This window comes from Sebastes umbrosus, chromosome 17 (genome assembly GCF_015220745.1).
Source record: "Sebastes umbrosus isolate fSebUmb1 chromosome 17, fSebUmb1.pri, whole genome shotgun sequence".
Taxonomy (NCBI): domain Eukaryota; kingdom Metazoa; phylum Chordata; class Actinopteri; order Perciformes; family Sebastidae; genus Sebastes; species Sebastes umbrosus.
The window spans coordinates 30,344,593-30,367,448 of NC_051285.1; the positions used below are offsets into that span (position 1 = coordinate 30,344,593).

Consider the following 22,856-nt stretch of genomic DNA (forward strand, 5'->3'; position numbering starts at 1 on the left):
TGAGGTGATGTTTGTCCTCGTTAGGTCAGATGATCTTTAGGATCTGTTGATAGAGTGTTCCAGCAGCAGGATCTCTCTTTAACACACCGCAGGTGAAGCAGTCTGTCACTGAAACACCTGTTTAATACCGCACGGGGAGAAGCAGCGCCTTTTGTAGTCCATCTTCACAACATTGTAGTTTCACCACAGCAGACTGACGTCACTAACATCCGCCGTGGTCGCATCATAATGACGGAGTCTAGTGAAGGAGCAGTCAGAGGTTGTCTTTTCCTAACTCCTTCTGAAGTCTCCTTCTCATCTCTCCTTGACCTCATGACGTTTTCCACTGAGGTCAAGGAGAAGTGGTTAGGAGAAGTGGTTAGGAGAAGACGTTAGGACGTCATTATTTGACTATTCCAACGCAACCCTCGTTTCCTCTCTCCTCGCATGGTTTCCTTGCGTCTATCTCTCTCTCACGCACACACACACACACACACACACACACACACACACGCACACACACACACACACACACACACACACACACACACACACACACACACAGTATACAGTATAATAAAGCAGCCAGCGCTCCACCTGGTCACTTCTCTTTACCTCTCTGCTTGTTTTCTTGGCTTACAGCAGCTTTAATGAGGATTATTCAGCCAGTCATGACTTTGTGTTCACAGATGAATCAAACTGTTGAGTTCATTCTAACATTTCTCTCCTCTACAGTCCACAGGGAGGAAACTGACTCAGACACTTTAACAGTGAAATAATAAAATGTTGGATTAACACTCACCCTGCTTCAGTCTACAGTCTTCATCTTTCTGCTCCGTCGACACAAAATGGAGCTGACTGAACTGAACACTTCCACTTTCTCGGTTCCTTCCTGTTCTCATGAGTCTGGATCACATGGTCAGTGTGGCTCCTCCTCTCTCCATTTACAGGAAATCAGCTGAGTTCATCTGTGACTGTGTGTGTGTGTTCATAAGAATCTCTCTCGGCTTGAACAGGCTGAATTAACCCTCTGAGACCCACAATAGACCCGTTTTAGTCTTCTTTAGGGGAGATAGCAGGTCAACAGTAGATGTCACATAGAAGTGGTGAACATCATCTGAAAGCTGGAACCTGAAGATCAATCTGAGATGCAGCTCAGCACTGAGGGTTAAGTTCTTCTAGTCATAAATCAGAAATAAACATGAATTCATTCATTAAAATAAATGTTTAAAGTGTATAAGAGTTTAGAACATCATGATAGATGATGCTCATCCTCATGCTCTGTTATATCTCATAAATTGTTGCTGCAATTTCTGGGTTGATACCGTTTGTTACGCAGATTTGGTGCTAATTTAACCATTTTTTACCACTCTAGAATTAATAAAGGTGATCAATAATCCTCCAAAATACCACATTAAGACACCAAGACCTTGAGGAACACCATAGAAAAAGACATGCTGTGATTTGGGATTAAATGTTTATGATAAAGTGGATATAAGTATGAAGAGAAGGTAAATGTGTGAGAGGCTTCAATTCACCACCTCACCATCTGCGTCTCCAGTTCCCCCTAGCTCGGTGTCTCCATAATGTGCGTCCTCACGGGTCAGAGTTTCCGTACCGGTGCGCACATTCTCCCGTCAAGTTTTTATAGATTTTAGAGAATTTATCACTCAATTCAAAATGTTTTTGTCTCGTCTTCAGTAGTAGATTACTTATTTCCCCTCCAAGGACAGAGTTATATTCTGATTTTAATTTCAGGATCTTGTTATAGTCAGACTGTAAAAGAGATGTTTTATATATTTGTTCTATAAGAGTAATTTCTTGTTCGATTTCTTTCAGTCTCTTACGTTTTTCCTTTTTCCTTGAGCTCTCAAAAGAAATAATAAATCCTCTCATTGTAACTTTAAGTGCTTCCCAGAGAGTAGAGTCTGAAACTTCTCCGTTATCACTGATCTCTAAAAAGTCTCTGAGTTTATTGGCCATGTATTCTTTAAATCCTGGTGATGACAGTAGGAGAGGGTTAAATCTCCAATTATATTTTGGTTTGGAAAGGGAAGACTGTAGCTGCAGCGTAACAGGACTGTGATCAGAAATCAATATATTGTGATAAAGTGTGTTGCTAATATTGGGGATTGAACCAGCCTCCACTATTAAATAGTCAATTCTAGTATATGACTGGTGCACCGGTGAGTAAAATGAATATTATTTTTTGTCAGGGTGTTGTATTCTCCAAATATCCACCATATTTCTAGATTTATCAGATTGTTTAGTGTTTGAACAGAGTTAATAGTTGGAGGAGATTTAGTGGATGATCTGTCCAAGGATGAATCCAAATAACAATTAAAGCCGCCACCGATGAAGATATTGGAGGATCCATCCTCTGGAAGTAACTCAAAAACTTTACGAAAAAACGTAGGGTCATCGGAATTGGGCGTATATATTGAACACGGTAATTGGGAATGAGTTAATATAACCGGAAATCAAAATAAATCTCCCATTTGGATCTGTAATCTTGGATTTAAGTAAAAAAGGAATATTATTATGAAACAGGATAGCTACGCCTCTTGCTCCAGATGTAAAGGGTGCTTGGTACACCTGTGAGATCCAATTAGGTTTTAATTTATATTCAGTAACTTTAGTAATGTGAGTCTCTTGTAGAAATAAAATATCAGCTTTCAGTGAATTCAAGTGAGAAAAAACCTTCACGCATTTAACATCAGTTCCAAGGCTCCTAACATTCCACGAGGTTAGTGTGATTTCATCATTTAGAATTGGGGACATACTTACAAACCGGTCAGATAATCAGAAATCAAATGCCCATTCAAACCTTTGATACATGGCATGGATGATATGAAATAAAACAAAGTAGTAACTGAGTATGCAGACAAATTTATGTAATAAGCTGAAACGCCAAACAGCACATCTCTCCCCACAAAACATCCACACTCGCACACAAACGCATACCCCCAAACCCTCCCCCCACAAAACAATAAATAAATAAATAAAGATAAAAATAAAAAAGAAGAAATTCCTCACAGTATTGGGGAAACGCATGGCAAAGGGCCAGCAGCCGAAAGTCCCTCTCGGAAACATTTTAAATGCGGACAATGGGCTACACCACAAATCCAGTCACTCCGCTGTGGAAAATAATACAAAGAACAAAAATCATATAGCACTTAATCCGCCGTCTTGTTCGTTTTTAACTTAGATGGAGTAGAATATAGGCATAACAAAGTTAACGTTCTCAAAGTTCCCAGTTCGAAAACCTACTTTTTCAACTCAGATTCTATGAAGGACTTGACGTCTCCTGGGGAGGGAAACACCTTTACCTGGTCGTTGTGCTGGACATGAAGCTTAGCTGGAAGACACAGAGAGTATTTGACCTCCCTCTCCCTGAGCGCTTGGGTTACCTCACGGAATCCTCTTCTCTGTGCCATCACCTCCGCAGTATAATCAGGATAAACGTAGACCCGATGGCCGTTGTAGATCATCTGTTGTTGCCGACTCAGTCGTAGAATCAGTTCTTTCTCCTGGTAGAAGTGAATCCTGGCTATGATGCTCCTTGGTCTTTTTACATCCGTAGGTTTTGGCACAGGTATGCGGTGCGCTCGATCCACTATCACGGGCTTTGCAAAGCTGCTCACCCCGAGTAACTTCGGTATTAATCCAGCGATGAACTCCGTAGTTCTGCCTTTCTCTTCATCCTCGGGGATCCCCACAATCTTAATATTGTTACGTCTCGAGCGCCCCTCAATGTCGTCAATCTTCGTTAGAAGCCTTTCATTTGACTTTTTCATATCTGTCAGGCACAGCTCCAGCGTCTGAATACGCCGCTCGTGGTCAGAGCCTTGTTCCTCTGCAGCAACAATCCTTTCAGTCAGAGCCAGTTGAGTGTTCATAAGAGTTTAAGATTTGTGGTCTAGGAGGTGGAATCGCTTATTGATTGATTCCAGAATTTTGTCGGATATCTTTTCCCACAATGCGGCGATTCTTCCTCCGCATCAGGCCCATCATGCGCAACAGCTGTGCCAGATTGTTTGGCGTTCTTTGTTTGACGCGTGTCAGGCATTTTCACTGATTTCAAAGTTGGTATGGGTGAAAATCACACAATGACTGTTAAAGTAATCAAAACTATAAACACCACTGACTTCTTCAGTCAATTTCAAACTAAAGCAGGATTAATAAAGAAATAACAATGTTTCCACCCGGAGCTCAGAGAGACCCGACTACTCCATGTGCGCCTCACTTGCGCCCTGGAAGAGCAAAGTTATGAACCAAAATAAATACACTTGATTGATTTGATGTTCTTCTTCTCTCCTTCAATAATCACAATTCTAACAGAGATAAGAACAGTAGAATTCAGACACCACATGTTTCAACATGTGCTGCACACAGTGTTGTGAAAAAATATACAAAAATGATTAGTAAAATATGTAAAACAAATATTGAAAAATACTCAAAAACTGTTAAAAAAAATATGGTAAAGTGTCTGAAAAAATATGTGAAAAAAATCTGAAAAATCTGTATAAAATATTGAAAAATATCCTATTAGTGCTCTTAAAATCTGGGTAAATGTCTGAAAAATATGTAAAATATCCAAAACAAAACGCGTTTTGCTGCTGTGTGGCACAAAAGAGAGGAACTGCAGTTATTTCATGATGGTTACGGCTGTCAGTTGTGCCTACAACACAACATTAAACTTAAAAATTAAAAATAAAACATTATTAAAAATTGTTAAATTAAAAGAATAAAAATAAATATGAAAAATTAATTAAAAATTAAAAATTAATAATTAAAAATTAAAAAATAAAATATAACAAAAATAAAAAAATAAAAAAAATAAATGAAATAAAAAATAACTTCAACTGGAATTTAAAAACGCATTTTGCTGCTCTCTGGCACAAAAGAGAGGAACTGCAGTTATTTCATGACGGTTACGGCTGTCAGTTGTTGCCAACAACACAACATTAAACTTAAAAATTAAAAATAAAACATTATTAAAAATGTTAAAATAAAAAATTGAAAAAAAAATTGAAAAAAAATAAAAAGTAAAAACCATCATGAAATAACTGCAGTTCTTCTCTTTTGTGCCGCACAGCAGCAAAACGCGTTTTTAAATTCCAGCCGAACAGAAAACAGTCACTGCCGCTTCACAAAGCGCTCAGACGCGTCTGAGTTCAGAGCGCTGTGATGTGATTATTCCTCTCTAACGAACACAAAGGAGAGTTTTCCTGGTGGAGTCTGGTGGAAGCGAACCGTTAGAGGAGGCGGAAGTGACGTACTTACAGGTGAAATGGTGGAGACACACGACGTCATTGATTCTCCCTCGAAGCTTCATGTTGAGCTGTGACGTAGTGACGTAGAGACGTAGAGACGTAGTGACGTAGTGACGTGACGGGAACTTTAACGGTGAAGCTGCTGAGCTGAGAACTTCTTCTTCTTCTACTTCTTTGGTGTTTATTGTTGGTTGGTAAACCAGCTTAGAGGTGCATTACCTCCACCTGCTGGACTGGAGGTGGAGCAGGAGATAGGCAGGAAAATAAAAAAAAATTAAAAAATAAAAAACAAATAAATAAAAATGAATAATTATTAATAATAATAACAATAATAATAATTATTAAATTCTCTCCATTATTCCTGTTGTCCTTAAGTAATTAATTAGAAGATTGTTTACTTTCTTAAAGGTCTTTCCTAGCAGATTGTAATATTTCCATCATCTACTCCTGTGGAGCAGTAGATAGGCAGGGAAAATAATAATAATAATAATAAAATATCTGTTGTTTCAAAATGAACAAAAAAACAATGAATATAATATTGACAAAAATAATAATAATAATAATAAAATAAATAAATAAATTAAAAAAAAGAACAAAAACAATAAAATAAAAATGTATAATTATTAATAATAATAATAATAATAATTAAATTCTCTCCATTATTCCTGTTGCCCTTTAAGTAATTAATTAGAAGATTGTGTTCTTTCTTAGAGGTCTTTCCTAGCAGATTGTAATATTTCCATCATCTACTCCTGATAGCAATTCCCTTCTTTCTTTGTCATATTTGTTGCACTCTATAAGAACATGCTTGACAGTTTCTGGTTTATTACAGTGCGTGCATAGTCCAGTTGGGTGCTTACCTATTCTATGGAGTGTTTGGTTTAATCCTGTATGTCCTATTCTCAGACGGGTAATGACCATTTCTTTGGATGTGGTTCAGATCTTCACTGGTTAACCCAGGGCTCAGCAACCTTTACTATCAAAAGAGACATTTTAGGCAAAAGAAAAATATATATAAAAACTGTCTGGAGCCGCAAAACATGTGATCATTGTGATGAAGGTAACACAGTTTATAGTCTAAGTATATAGTATATAAGTCTAATGCAGTGAGGGCCAAAGAGACAATGTACTACTGAGTATTAGGGCCACATTGAGGGAAAAAACATCTGAGATTTACAGAATAAAGTCGGAATATTACGAGAATAAAGTCATAACTTCATGAGAAAAAAAGAAAATATCACGTAAAATAACTACTTTATAATATTATGACTTTATTCTCTAAATCTCAGATTTATTTTTCTTCCTCAATGTGGCTCTAATACTCCGTCGTGCCGTCGTACCATAGACCTACAACAATGATCAATAAAAACTTAAATGTAAACAAAAAAAACAGCTATTCATTTCCATTTTTTAAAAATCAACAGGGAGCCGCTGGAGAGGAGCTGAAGAGACGCATGTGGCTCCGGAGCCGCAGGTTGCTGACCCCTGGGTTAAACCAATAACACAGAACACTAATATTACCCCTCCTGCCATTATTATATTACACCACACTACAATACAATTATTGACCAATTGGATTGGTTTACACACATAAGATGCATTACTCCTAAAACAATTACAGTTTATTATACATGTACTGTATGTTATATACTCATAATATACTTACTAGAACATATACATTATATGATATATTATATAGATATAAATGGATTACATGGTAATATATATATTTTGTCATTGTTTATAGTCATTCCCAACAGCCTTTACTGGCTCTAAATACAGAATATCACAGATCACATGGTTCAGATCATATCTGCCTGTTTTACACTCTTTGACCACCAGGTGGTTTCGTGCACATGAAGCCTCCAGAAATGAAATGAACCCTTTAACGAACCAATTTGCTGGAAAACTTCAACTGAGACGGGAACTTTAACGGTGAAGCCGCTGAGCTGAGAACTTCTTCATCACTTTGACTTCAGGCGGAAGAGGAGAACAGTAGCATTCACACACCACATGTTTCACCATATGCTGCACACAGTTTTGGGAAAAAAAATTATCCAAAAATTATTAGAAAAATATCCTAATATTGTTCTAAAAATCTGGGAAAATGTCTGAAAAGATATGTGAAAAAAATCCAAGAAATGTGTAAAATATCCGAAATATCGTGTGAAAAATATGAAATATGTGAAAACTAAACATCTATTTGTAAAGGGAATTTTCTACAAGCTAAAAGCATGAAAAAACATTCAGAAATATGTGAAAAATATCCGAAAAATGTCTGAAGATTATTAGTGAAAAATATCCTCAAAACTTACAAAAATTATTAGTAAAATATGTGAAAAATATCCGTTTGTTTTTTTTAAATATGTAAAACATATCCGAAAAAAAATCCAAAAATTATAATTAAAATATGTGAAATAAATATTGAAAAATATCCAAAAATTGTTCGAAAAATCAGAGAAGATGTCTGAAACTAAACACACGACAAAGCTGTGGAAAGGAAACCAGTAGCGACGGTGTGAGTCGGCCAATGCAACCGGTTGTTCTGTTTTATAAAGCAACTGCTTTATTTCTTAAGACACAACATGACATTTATCTGGAAGATGCTTTTGTCCAAAAACGACATACAATTTAAGTCAATTTAAAGTTTCAGTAGGCAACAATATTTTTGGCATCATTGGGAAAAAAATCCCATAATAACCTTTCAGCATATTGTGATTCAAGTGTTCTGAGAGATAACTAGACTTCTGCTCCTCCTCATGGCTCTGTTTTCAGACTTTAGTAAATCTAGCTCATGACGGGAGACTTTGACCAATCACAGGTCAGTTCAGAGAGAGAGAGCGTTCTTATTGGCTGTGCTCCGGCTGGTGGGCGGGGCTTGGTATCTCCTCAACTTGATCACTACAAGATGATTCTGAGAACATGTGAGGAGAGAAATAGACATTACAGAAACAGAATATTAATTCATATGTGAAAATATGATTTGTGGCTTCTGGACGCCGACAGTAACGTTAATATTACCGTTGCTTAGCAGCGGCGTTCTCACCACTTAACCACTTGAACGCCATGCACACATGGTGTACACGACTTCCCGTGTTGTAAACACGAGCTCACCAGTTTCACCTGAAGGCACCATCTGTTCCAGATAAGAGAACAAAGTCTTGTCGTTGCCTTTAAAAGGTCTTTGTCCACACTGTTAATTACAGTTGTTGCATTAGAACAACTGTCACAGACAAGAAGCTCCTATCTGTGTTTCAGTTGCGGTCTCGTTTAATAACAGCATCTGTCTGTTCTAGTTCATGTTTGCAGACACCATCTCTTAATGGAATAGTTTCACTGCTCAACATCCATCCAATGAGTCCAACTTTGGTTCCATCACAGTGTGAAATGAAATCTTTATTGTAGGCACAAGTTACAGAAGGTCTACTGACGAATGAAATGACCAAACAACCAAAAACCCAGCAGGGAAAAAGGAGCACGTTATTATCACGTTAACTAATTAAAACTTAATTAATAGCTTCCAAAAATTAGCAATAAGAAGGCAGTCCCAAAACATATAGAAATGTCAGGAGCTCTCTATCGCAGGTCTTCATCACTAACAACACATCGGAAGTTATCCCAAGTAAATGATTATAAAATGTTGAAACCAAACCACAAGAGCTTGAAAATGAATTCACTTTTCCTCCAAACTTCAGTGAATCACCTTCAGAGTGAAAGTCCACACAGGCTTCCACGACGGGATTTATCATTTAAAGACAACAATAAGTGATGTGAGTCTCTGAAACAGCCAGATATTATAGAGATTCATCATCACACTCCAGCTTCTTGCTTTTGTTTCAGCTTAAGTTCAGCACTTTGAAAACACACGGATCCACCTCACGGAGAGCAGCGATCAGAACTGAGCTGGCTTCAGTTCCCTTTAGTCGCACCGTGTCGATCAGGTCTTGTGCTTTATCTGCCCTGCTTTTTGCTTTTCTGATTGACTCCATTTCCCTATCGTTTATAACGCGACGCTGAAAGAGTTCATCCAGAAGCATGTTCAGACTAGGATCAGACATTCTGTCCGTAAACTCTTTTCGAACCATCCGCAGTTTCTCCTCTGGTGTGACGATGTACTCTGATGAGACGCTGTCCTCTGGTGGGACGCGGTCCTCTGGTGGGACGCTGTCCTCTGGTAACACGCTGTCCTCTGGTGGGACGTTCCTCTGACGGATTTCCATTGTTAGATCTGGGAGATAACCAGGGAAAAAAACAACAATGACTTTTAAAGAGCAATTCAACTGAAATGAAACGTCATGTTTCTGTACAGCAACATGTCTGCTCTGTAAATCAGTTGTTCTGTGTTCAAAATCAGAAACCAAAAGGGAGACACTCATATTTTATATGTTTTGGTTTCATGATTCTTCTCTGTGGTGAGTGCATGTTCTCCCCGTGTCGCCTTTGTTTTGGCCGACAAGTCGCACTCGAACACACCGTAAAGACGACAGCCGGCGGTCAGTTAGCTCGTACGTTCTGCTCCTGGTAAGAGGAAATAACTCTCCACACCAGCAGGCGGCGGTAGTCTGTATCCATCACTCAGAAAGGGAAACAGGAAGAGCGAGGACGGAGGATATACAAGCCGTTGTTATGATACGTACATGAAACAAAGGGGACCATTTTCACACCGCTCTCACTCACCACTTAGCTTCATTCCAGATGTTCATGTCGCTGTGAGAATATGGTACCGTCGGGTATCCACATGTTGACGTTGGTAGAGTAGTGTAACGTAATGTGTTCGTAGCGAATGAGAAATAATCCTGATCTCAAAACTGATCAAAATAATAAAAGGTAATCTTTACCTGTCAGACACACTTCACGTCTCCAGACGTGGTCTGTCCTCTCTTGAGCCTTGACCATCAAAGTCACTTTCTCTGGGATCGTAGTCAGGAAAACCTCAAATGTGGGATGGTAATTTGGTCCATAATCTGAGTCAAATGGTTCACACTGAAAACCAGAAGCATCGCGTCATTTTCAGTCTGGTTAAAATGTTTATCTGGTACTTTCTTAATTGTGAATCTATTTTCAACATGCAGCCAAAATTATATTGATGATAATTCTGTGACTTGACTCACATCAGGTTGTATTGTGAAGCCCTCAGGTTCACAGTGGAGACTGTAACTTTGACCAAAGTTGAGAAGACACTTGGCAGAGATCTGGATGTACGTAGCACGTCCTTGTTGGGCCTTAACCTTCAGAAACAGAACATTTTTAATATGCCGTTTATGCTCATATTGTCAAATACACTTAAAAACATCAAATGTTGACCAAAGTGCCTCACAGAGCGATGAGAATCAGAATGAAATAAAACACAGAAATAATTAAGAGGATGCAAGTAAATTAATAAAAGTGTAGAATAAATAATTCTGGATTAAAATCCCAAAAACATGACAGCATCCAATAAATAAATAAAAACAGTGTGTGACCAGTCTTCAAGGTGACTACTGACAGACTAAAGAAAAGAGACGGGTCTTAAGACAGGTTTGAAGTTATCAACGGAGGAGGGAGATGTAATGGTGAGGGGGAAACTGTTCCTCCATTCAGGACCAACAACCTAAAGAGCCCAATCAGCCCGGGATTCTAACTGGGAGCGTGGCTGATGATGAGCACATATGACAGATGGCTTTACCTCGCTTACAAGGACGTTTTTGTTCAGCAGAAAGACATCGAGTACTTGTTGTGTTCTGGTGGGCGGTCGGAGGAACAGCAGAACTTGGCCCTTTATCGGCCATATCTTGTTCCGAATCTTTTTCCAGATCAGGCCAAAGGCAGAGAGGTGAGAGATCTTCACAACCACATGAGTGTCTGTAATCTCCAGCGGCTCCAAGATGCTCATTCCATCATCAGAGATGTGAGCGACAGACAACAGGCCGTCACAGAGCAATGCTGTGAAAGCAAAGAGCTGTTAAACTTTTGTTTTAATGCTAACAGGTTCATCTACCCAATTCATTTCTTACCACTTGCCACAATCTATTGCCTCTAACTCTGGAGCATCCCGAGGATGTGCCACTTCACCTCTATTCTTTACCTCCTATTTTTGAATTCATTATTATTTTACTGTTCCACGTGTGATCTGTGTGGATGTGTGCATTTAGCGTTGTGCATAAAATCCATTACATTTACATTTATATATATATATATTTTCACACGTCACCGAATGCAGCTAATCTCAACAAAGTTCACATTAATAAACATTTTTGCAATTTTACTGATTACTTTTGAACAATGTCTTTACCTTCCTTTGTGTCACAGTGTTGGAGGTGGAGCTGACGGAGAGCAGCATCCTCAGAACACTTGATGTTGAACAGCGGCCCTGCAGCCATTTTGCCAGCTGATTGGAGGAAGCTCTCATCCCATTGGACGGTCCTGTACTGTAGCTCCGCCTCCTGAGCCATGACAAACACCAGTCCAGTCAAAGCACACTGGAACACACCTGGACCAGGACACCTGAAGCTGTAGGACAAAGAGGGCCAAACTGATATAACCAGCATTTATTGGCCTGTTAGTCTCTCTCTTTTAGTCGAGGCCTCAGCAAGGAAACGAGGTCGGTTGGGATATGACATGCTTTCTTTAAAGTTGGTGGGACATATCACCACCATCCACATCTTTATCTGTGCTTATAAACTGGAGCCAAACAGCTCCATGTTGAAATCTAATTTCTGATGTTGAGGTTGAACCACGGCCTGCTCCTGGGCAGGATGCTAGCGCAGAGTTAGTTAGTTTGCTGCCACCTCAACCCAAACCTGTTGAAGGTTGCCCACTGCCCCTAATACTAGGATGGGGTAAATGCAGAAGGTAACTTCACTGTGTGACAATAACAGTTACACATTTACACATGAAGGGGCAAAGCCTGTGTTAAAAAGAACATTATCACTTATGTCTGCATACTTTTATAAATTAAATGTAATGCTTTTGAAGACCTTGACAGATAAAACTTAACACCCTTCAGGGCTAGGTGATATGTTAAAATCAACATCACCACATTAACAAGGCAGAAGTGAGCATTGCTCACATACCCCCCCGCTCACCTCTTGACCCCTACTGAAGTAAGGCTGAAGGTTTTACCCTTTTGGAAAAAATTCAAAAATGTTGGGCACCCTGGACTTCTAACCCCCAAAAGGCACAACTAGACCACACTGTCAACCATCACACCAAGTTTGAAGTTCATAAGTTAAATAGTTTCAGAGTTCTGCTCCGGAAACAAAAGTGTAACGGACAGAAGGACGGACGGACGGACGGACGGAAGGACAGACGGACAGAAGGACGGACGGATGGACACGCGGAGCGCTATATAACCCGACTACGTTGTCGCGGGGGTATAATAAAGACAATATTACAATATCGGTATGTATGTCCATATATCAAGCATATGCAAATTCACATATAAACTAGTCAAAATAATCTTGAATGCAAACTGAGCCTAAACACAAATTATTACTATATATTAGGGCTGTCAATCGATTACAATATTTAATTACGATTAATCGCATGATTGTCAATGATTAATCGCAAATTAATCGCACATTTTGTATCTGTTCAAAATGAACCTTAAAGGGAGATTCGTCAAGTATTTAATACTCTTATCAACATGGGAGTGGACAAATACGCTGCTTTATGCAAATGTATTTTCATTCACATATCTGGAGGTCAGAGGTCAAGGGATCCCTTTGAAAATGGACATGACAGTTTTTCCTTGCCAAAATGTAGCGTAAGTTTGGAGTGTTATTTAACCTCCTTCATGACCTGGTTGGTACCGATGGATTCATCAGGTTTTATAGTTTCATACGATACCAGTATCTTCACTCTAGCTTTAAAACTGAGCCCACTACAACCTCCGAAAGATCGATTGTATTAATGCGTTAAAGAAATTAGTAGCGTTGAAACGGTTTTGCGGTAACTTTGACAGCTCTACTATATATTATTCTTTCTTTGTGGGGATTTTTAGTTCTCTATATCTATAGAATATGATATGCCTTTGGGTTGAAAATATTCAGATATACCAACTTGCTGTTCAATGTGCCTTACATTAGATTATGTTCTATATACAGCAAGGCCTCGTCTATTACAGGGTTCCTACACATTTTACATTTCAAAGACTTCCAGACTTCTCCGTAGATTTTTCAGACCATATTTGACTTTGTGACTCGGGGTTCAGAGGACACTGTGACAAGACTACAGTGCTTCAGTGAAAGCTGATAGAAGGCTGAAACAGTCACACACACCACAACATTGCTAAATGGTATAATGAAGTGTATTTTATTTATCTATTATATTCTGAGAGCTATTTATACATCACTGCCCCATCTAGATGAATATATCTGACTTTTGAGTATTCCGTTAAATGAATAAGTCTTCGTAGTACAGGCCTCTGCTGATTGCATTCACGCTTCAAAAATCATAAAGTGGTGTTCATTCTGGAGATTATCTTGCTGAACAAAACGTGTCAGTATCATAAACGTGTGTTTGCCACACAGCTGATTTTCTGCAATAATCCAAAACCCAACGGAACAATCCCATTGGCTGTTAGTGGAGGGAACCAGAGTGATGCTAACTTCCTGGTTGGCCTACAGAAATACGTCATCCCTGCAGCGCTCTATTGGTGTTGTTCATTCCTTATTAAACTCTCATCATTTGGAACCTTCAACTTTGTGAAGGATTCAGTGGGAGGAAGACTTGGGGACACAGTTTCCTGATGAAGGTTTAGAAGAAGGCTTCAGATAGGGTACATTCCTCTTTAATCTCCTGACGACATACAATTATCCAGGTCAAAGGTTTCACACCGTCTCCACTGGTCTAAAGTAAAGCTGGCCAAGTCCATGTCTGGTGTGGATCCTGTGTGTGACCGATGCAGGCTAGCACCAGCCACCCTGTCACACTGAGTTGGTTTTGTCCAAAACTAAATATAGTTTCTGGCAATCAATATTACACACTCTGGGTCCAGAGTTTATACGATTACCTGTATGAAGATCCAGCTGTCTGCTCAGGTGAGAAGGATGTTGGAGCCTGGAATCAAAAAAGGAACAGAATTAGTTATTTTAATAGAAATACCAACTTGTCTTAGTGTTTAATAAAGTGATGAAATACTAGAGCCACACTGTCAATACTCAACTCAAGCACCCTGTATGAGTCAGAGAGGAAATGACTTCAATGGAGTGACAGTGTGAGGTGTGTTAGAGAAGACTACACAGAAGGACAACTACACCAAGAACATGGCTCTCAATAACCACCATGTATTTAGCTCCTGATTTACTAACACACCAGATCCAGTATCAGTACCAGTACCAGTACTAGCACCAGTACCAGCACCAGCACCAGTACCAGCTCCAGTACCAGCTCCAGCACCAGCACCAGTACCAGCACCAGCACCAGCACCAGCACCAGCACCAGTACCAGCTCCTGGACGGATCGTGGTACGGCCAGCGACGAGAGCTCAGAGGCCAAGTTTAGTAAATAAATGATAGTTCAGTGATCTTCACTCCACACTATTAACTTCTGCAGGTGAATGCAGTCTAAGTCATTAAATGAATGTCTGCCTGCAGGTGTAATACACTACAGTTCTTCAGCGGTAGATCCTTGATAAATGTCCAAGTAAAGTCATCCATGGTTTAAACTGGAGGATTTCACACCGTACAACGGCTCCTTTCTCACCTTTTCCTCGTCCTCAGGTAGCTTTATTCCCTCATTCAGTTTGACATCTGAGTCACCTGAAAGTGAAAGAGAAAAAATTAATATTGTTCAAATAGACGTGATCTTAACAGCTGGAACAAAGATGGAACTGAGTAACAGTTTTGTTGTACAATGAGGACATTCTCATTTTAAGATCAGATGTGAATGTACAATAGTTTGATGAATGGGGGAAGTTGTTTCAATACTCACATTCTTTGTGTCTGGCAGCTCTGTAGACCTTCTTGTCGATCCTGTAGAGATCAACACAGACCCAAAAGTTATAGAACAAGTTTAAAATAATTGTCCGTTCTTTGAGTTAGCATCAATCTATCAGAATTAAATGCTTCTCATCATATCTGCACCATGAAGACTACAACTGACTGCTGATAATCATGTTCTGGTCCTACATTAAAGGAAAGAACTAGTCATTAGTCTAGATCCAACACACATCAAAAGAAAACACAACTAACTACACTTTTCACTCGACTGTAAATTCACACGTCTGTAACAACATTGCTGACTGACTGTAAAATGTTGCTTTGCATTATCAGCTGGCTTTTTGTCGATTCCCAGTAGAGATACCTTGAATCCCAGTAGAAGGACCTCTGGTAATTTGGCTGTGAGGGTTCTCATCCTTGTTGCTGCACTAGCAACTCTTAAGCTTTGTTTGTACTCACGTGAGACGCCGTGGCGAGGGCCTGCGTAGATGGCGAGCACGCTACGAGCATACACAGAGGCGTTTATGCTCAGAGCGTTGTTCGCTGCAGTATGCTCCGAAACGCCATGAGGCGTACAAACAAGATATCAAGTGGATCAGCAAGAAGTCAACGAGTGGTACCGAAGAGGAGAGTAGGTTGCCTGGCAACAGTAGTAAACACCGACGTACGTACCGCCAAACATTACATCTGTGTACTGTAATTATTACTGTGACCTCCTGACCTCTTAGTCTAATGACTTCCTGTCTCTCGGTGCTTCCCCTCGGGTCGCCGCTCTTTACATCAGACCTTTTTATCTTTAACAAAACGATCTCTCAGATTCTTTCACAGCCTGCAGCAGAAAACCTCTTTTTACCCAGCGTGAGGAATATTTCATTATTATAATATTTAATGACATGTGACTGTCTCTGTGGTCATGTGACCGTCTCTGTGGTCATGTGACTGTCTCTGTGGTCATGTGACCGTCCCCGTGGTCATGTGACTGTCTCTGTGGTCATGTGACTGTCTCTGTGATCATGTGACTGTCTCTGTGATCATGTGACTGTCCCCGTGGTCATGTGACTGTCTCTGTGGTCATGTGACTGTCCCTGTGGTCATGTGACTGTCTCTGTGGTTATGTGACTGTCTCTGTGGTCATGTGACTGTCTCTGTGGTCATGTGACTGTCTCTGTGGTCATGTGACTGTCCCCGTGGTCATGTGACTGTCTCTGTAGTCATGTGACTGTCTCTGTGATCATGTGACTGTCTCTGTAGTCATGTGACTGTCTCTGTGGTCATGTGACTGTCTCTGTGGTCATGTGGCTGTCCTTGTGGTCATGTGACTGTCCGTGTGGTCATGTGACTGTCTCTGTGGTCATGTGACTGTCTCTGCGGTCATGTGACTGTCCCCGTGGTCATGTGACTGTCTCTGCGGTCTCTCAGTGAACAGTTGTAGAGATGTCTTTACAGGTGAAGCTGCTCGGCCAGTCTTCCCTCGAAGGCGTCCATGTTGAAATGAAAGACGGCGCACGCAGTCGGCGCGTGGTTACAAAATCCACAACTAGCGGAGCCTTCCCACACCACGCAAAAGAAAAAAGCTAAGCGGTCCTACGACAGTTCTGATCAACTCGGTAAGTCAACCCAGGGTTTCTCAGTCTGGCTGTGAGCGCGTTCACATAGAAGGGGCGGGGTTTGTAGCACATGACCAATCAGAGACATGGACCAGTCTACGGTCAGCAGAGCGGCACACTTTACAAACGCATACTAGACAAGTTAAACACATAATCCAGACTAGAATTAACACAGTTTAAACTGCCAAATGCAGGAAGGACGCATACGAGATGAGGACTAAATCCACAGTCTTGTTGTGTGTAAAATGACCTGTAACGTTGATCTTAAACTAATCGGAGGCTTCAGCAGTCTGAGTTAGATGTATTAGGGCTGGGTGACTTGGACAAAATCAAATATCACAATATGTTTTTGTGTAAATGACCAATAATAGAACAGCTAGAACAGTCTGGTAAGTTCAGAAAATGACATCACTTTACTGTAATTTAGCCTTTAAAACCAGGAAGAGACAACACTTATGCCATATCACGATATTACTAGGGCTGTCAATCCATTAAAATATTTAATCACGATTAATTACAAATGAATCACACATTTTTTATCTGTTCTAAATGAACCTTAAAGGGAGATCTGTCAAGTATGTAATCCTCTTATCAACATGGGAGTGGACAAATATGCTTTTTTATGTAAATGTATGTATATATTTATTATTGTAAATCAATGAACAACACAAAACAATGACAGATATTGATCAGAAACCCTCACAGGTACTGCATTTAGCATAAAACAATATGCTCCAATCATAACATGTCAAACTGCAGCCCAACAGGCAACAACAGCTGTCAGTGTGTCAGTGTGCTGACTTGACTATGACTTGCCCCAAACTGCATGTGATGATCATAAAGTGGGCATGTCTGTAAAGGGGAGACTCGTGGGTACCCATAGAACCCATTTACATTCACTGATCTGGAGGTCAGAGGTCAAGGGACCCCTTTGAACATGGACATGACAGTTTTTCCTCTCAAGATTTAGTGTAAGTTTGGAGCGTTATTTAGTAGTAGTAGTAGCAGTAGTAGTAGTAGTAGTAGTAGTAGTAGTAGTAGTAGTAGTAGTAGTAGTATAACATGGTTGGTACCGATGGATTCATCAGGTTCTGTAGTTTCAGATGATACCAGTATCTTCACTCTAGCTTTAAAACTGAGCTGCTACAACCTAAAAAATCACAAGTTGCGTTAATGTGTTAAAGTATTAGTGGCGTTAAAACGAACTTGCGTTAACGGGTTATTATTGCGTTAACTCTGACAGCCCGACTAAATATGGAGTCTTTTTGGACAAGGAGATCAAACAGAGCGTTTCAGACAGAGGGTGTAAAGAGGTGCTGCAGCACAGCCGGTAGAAGAAAAGTAAAGTGATTTTTGAACATTAAAGCATGTTAACATGTTCTAGTAGAAACCTAAAATACAAGTATGAAGCTGAACATCAGCCTGATAGGTCCTCTTTAAAGGTCCCACATGTTCATACACAGACTGAACAGTAAAACGTCAGCTGTGATTACTGGACTTCAGCAGAGGTTCTGGTCTGTATAAAGACCACATGGTTACTAAATGTAACCATGGTTCTATGATGGTTCTATCTCTCAATGAGAGAACACACACTTTCTGATCAGAGTTGATGGTATGACAGTTTGATGGATGAGGACCACTGTCTCTATACATGATGTGATGCTGTCAGCTGTAATCCAGCTTTATTTCCTGGAGACATGAACACAACAACAACATCTTCTTCACATCAACTCTAACACATGATCACAACAAGCTTCTGGCTGATCTGATTGGCTGACTGTTCTCTCTCTCTGTGTGTGTCACCGTTCTCCTCTCACAGCTTAACGGAGGAAACACATCACAACAATACTGCTGAAACCAGCATGGACCGACTCCGACCCTCTACTGACCTCAGAGTCTCCAGTCTACAGTGTGGACTCTCCACAAGATCAGACAGCTGCTTCACATCTGAATCCTTCAGGTTGTTTCCTCCCAGATGCAGCTCTCTCAGATGGGAGGGGTTGGACTTCAGAGCTGAGGCCAGAGAAGCACAGCTGATCTCTGACAAACTGCAGTCCCTCAATCTGAATAAAGAATAAATGATGAAGATAAATATCACTTTATAATCCATGTCATGTCATGTCATGTCAACACACATCAATACCAAGCTGCTGATCTCTCTAAAATCAAATTCCATACTTCTCCATACTGCGTAGGAACCCTGAATATTAGTTCAGAGGATCTTCTGTATCCAGATGTGACCATTTACCAACAATGATAAACATTCATTTACTTTAACAACTAACAGTGGACATTTTCTACACTTTCTTTAAGAAACACAAGTCTTTAGTGACTGCAGACTGAATTTAGTTCAAGAAACATGAAAATATGAAGAAAAGGACATTAACAACTTTATGGATGTAAGTTATGTTTGTACATAAATCAGGTTCAATTGTTAATTAAACATATAAGATCTATAACAGTAACAGAGAGTCAGTGAACTGACCTCAGAGTCTCCAGTCTACAGTGTGGACTCTCCAGAAAACCACACAGGAGCTTCACTCCTGAATCCTGCAGCTCTTTGTTTTTACTCAGATCCAGCTCTCTCAGATGGGAGGGGTTGGACTTCAGAGCTGAGGCCAGAGAAGCACAGCTGATCTCTGACAAACTGCAGCCCCACAATCTGAATAAAGAATAAATGATGTAAGTTTAGAAGACAACGTTCCTGCTTGAAATCATTCAATGTTTAATAATGTGTTCAGAGCTGAAGAAGGTTTAGAACGTAGAAGTTTAGAAAATGTAAACTCCAAACACCTGAAGCCAACAGGATGCAGGTTAAAAACTGTCAAATACAAACAGTGAAACAGAGCTCTCATTAATATTAATGACAACGTGCTGCTACTTCAATAAAGACGTAGTGACTTCACCTCTTAAACTCTGACAGCTCCACCAGTGGATCCATCTATACAAACTCATGTTGAGCAGCCAAACACAAATAAGAACCACAGAAACTGATTCAAGATTCAACTCAACATCTCAAAGTTTCTAAAGATGTCAAAGATGTCAGGATGGATTTTGGGGAAATGTGAACAAAAGATATTTAAGATAAGACATCTACAATATATATATTTGAGGAATAGTGGAGTCATAAAATCAAAGCATCTTCAGTTTAAACTCTTCAGTCAGTAAAAGCATCATATAGCTTCATAACATTTATAGAAAAAAACAAATACTGAATATATTTATTATTGTCTGATAGCTGAAATAGAGATTATTTATTTATTCTTCATATTGATCTATTTTTATTAACATTTCTTGGAAAAAAGAAACATGATGAAAGTCAGGAGTTGTGATATATGAAGGTTTTAAATGTGTAGCTTAACATTGCTCTGCCACAGTCAATGGACTAAACCACTGAAGAAGAAAATGGACTTTAGCATTAAGAGACTCAGTGTGGATCAGTATAATATCAGCCTGATGTCTGCAGTTTAGTGTCACCACAACTTTCACATCATATTAATCTCAGTACACAAGTAAAAAATGGTGTCTGACCTCAGAGTCTCCAGTCTACAGTGTGGACTCTCCAGAAAACCACACAGGAGCTTCACTCCTGAATCCTTCAGGTTGTTGTTACTCAGCTCCAGCTCTCTCAGATGGGAGGGGTTGGACTTCAGAGCTGAGATCAGAGAAGCACAGCTGATCTCTGACAAACTGCAGCCCCTCAATCTGAATAAAGAATAAATGATGAAGATAAAAATCACTTTATAATCCAATCAGATGTGTTCAGGTTTTAAATGTGTAGCTCAACATCACTATGTCCTAATCAATGATCTTTTCCCTAAAATGAGTAGAGTGACTTTGTCATTGTGTTATTGTGGATCATCATAATGTCAGCCTTCTACAGACATCATCCAGATGTCACCACAACATTCATACAGCTGTTCATGTCAACACACATCAATAACAAGCTGCTGATCTCTGTCAAGTCTGGAATTAGAGGATCAATATTAAATCAGACTTGTTGGACTTCATTACTTCATTTATTACATGGCCTTCTTCTCACTGTATCTGGGAGCTTAGCAGGTTTATGTCATTTACAGGAAAGGTCCACATTTGTTCAAGTGTGTCTGTAAACAACAGCCACATGTCATATGTACATTAAAAGAGTTATTGGTGGCAGTAATCATTCCTCCTGTGAAGTGGTCCCTTCATAACACAACTACACTGTAAGAAATGACTTCAGAAGTTCAACTGAAACTAATATGAAGATTCAGCAGTCTGAGTCCGACAAATCAAAGTTACAGACTGTTTAGTACCAAATTCCCTCTTTGAGTTACTAATCCTCCTGCAGCTCAACAAGGAAACTGTCAAACACAACATACTGACTGGATACATACTAAGGCTGGGCAATATATCCATATTATATCAATATCGTGATACGAGACGAGATATCGTCTTAGATTTTGGATATCCTAATATCTAGGGTTGTCAAAGTTAATCGTTTTAACGCCAACATTTTATTTAACGCATTAACGCAATCAATCGTCCGGAGGTTGTAGCGGCTCAGTTTTAAAGCTAGAGTGAAGATCCTGGTATCATCTGAAACTAAAGAACCTGATGAATCCATCAGTACCAACCAGGTCATACTACTACTACTACTACTACTACTACTAGTACTGGTATCATAGTAAACTAGAGAACCTGATGAATCCATCGGTACCAACCATGTCAGACTAGCTGGTCATGAAGGAGGTTAAATAACGCTCCAAACTGTCATGTCCATGTTCAAAGGGGTCCCTTGACCTCTGACCTCCAGATCAGTGAATGTAAATGGGTTCTATGGGTACCCACGAGTCTCCCCTTTACAGACATGCCCACTTTATGATCATCACATGCAGTTTGGGGCAAGTCATAGTCAAGTCAGCACACTGACACACTGACAGCTGTTGTTGCCTGTTGGGCTGCAGTTTGCCATGTTATGATTGGAGCATATTGTTTTATGCTAAATGCAGTACCTGTGAGGGTTTCTGGATCAATATCTGTCATTGATTTGTGTTGTTCATTGATTTACAATAATAAATATATACATACATTTACATAAAGCAGCATATTAGTCCACTCCCATGTTGATAAGAGGATTAAATACTTGACAGATCTCCCTTTAAAGTTCATTTAGAACAGATAAAAAAATGTGTGATTCATTTGTAATTAATCGTGATTAAATATTATAATGGATTGACAGCCCTAGTAATATCGTGATATGGCATAAGTGTTGTCTCTTCCTGGTTTTAAAGGCTGTATTACAGTAAAGTGATGTCATTTTCTGAACTTACCAGACTGTTCTAGCTGTTCTATTATTGGTCATTTACAAAAAAAATATTGTGATATTTGATTTTGTCCAGGTCACCCAGCCCTAATACATCTAACTCAGACTGCTGAAGCCTCCGATTAGTTTAAGATCAACGTTACAGGTCATTTTACACACAACAAGACTGTGGATTTAGTCCTCATCTCGTAACACTCAGGTTAAACGGGGATTGCTTCACAGACAGAAGGAATGATGACAGACATCAATAACTCTTTGAATGTACATATGAACATGTGAGTATTGTATTCAGATAGATTGAAAAAAATATGAACCTGCAAAGATGTTTCTGATGCAGAATATTTATTTGGTTTTTTGCTTCAAATAATTAGACAATGCTGACATGAAAACAGAGCACAGTTAGATCTGCTGTCAAAAAGAACGTGGGAATAACTTAGAACCATAGAAACCTCTGATTAGATGGTGTCCTTCATAATCATCACTTATGTGCCTTTAAGTTGGTGCAATACGTGTTTGTTGAAGAGTGCTGCACCTTTAGACATGTTCAAATAGAGAGCTACAGGAATGAGTCCTAAAACCCAGAAATGAGTCAGCATTTTAGCACTTCCTGTTTCCTCGTCTGGAAGTCAATGGGTTTTTTTAATGGGTTTTTAGTTAGATGCCTGAAATAAGGTCTGTGGTTAAAGGTCCAGTGTGTAGGATCTGGTGGTATCTAGCGGTGAGGTGAGGAGATTACAACCAACTGAAGCCTCTCCTGTGTGCCAAGCGT

The 22,856-nt window shown here is 39.6% G+C and overlaps 2 protein-coding genes across 2 annotated transcripts in view; both read right to left on the reverse strand.

The window, feature by feature from the left end:
* The window catches only part of LOC119476144 (ribonuclease inhibitor-like), a 159,230-nt gene that overhangs the window by 19,319 nt on the left and 117,055 nt on the right, over window positions 1–22,856 (reverse strand). The window lies entirely within an intron of this gene.
* LOC119476115 (protein NLRC3-like) overlaps window positions 8,629–22,856 on the reverse strand; it is a 119,169-nt gene continuing 104,941 nt past the window's right edge. The window contains exons 11-19 of the mRNA XM_037749329.1: window positions 20,314–20,487; window positions 15,168–15,208; window positions 14,940–14,995; window positions 14,248–14,294; window positions 11,527–11,744; window positions 10,921–11,177; window positions 10,367–10,483; window positions 10,094–10,238; window positions 8,629–9,483 (exon numbers count right to left, since the gene is read on the reverse strand). Coding sequence (XP_037605257.1) covers window positions 9,092–9,483; window positions 10,094–10,238; window positions 10,367–10,483; window positions 10,921–11,177; window positions 11,527–11,744; window positions 14,248–14,294; window positions 14,940–14,995; window positions 15,168–15,208; window positions 20,314–20,487 — 1,447 coding nt within the window. The 3' untranslated portion in view covers window positions 8,629–9,091. The remainder of the gene's footprint in view (window positions 9,484–10,093; window positions 10,239–10,366; window positions 10,484–10,920; window positions 11,178–11,526; window positions 11,745–14,247; window positions 14,295–14,939; window positions 14,996–15,167; window positions 15,209–20,313; window positions 20,488–22,856) is intronic.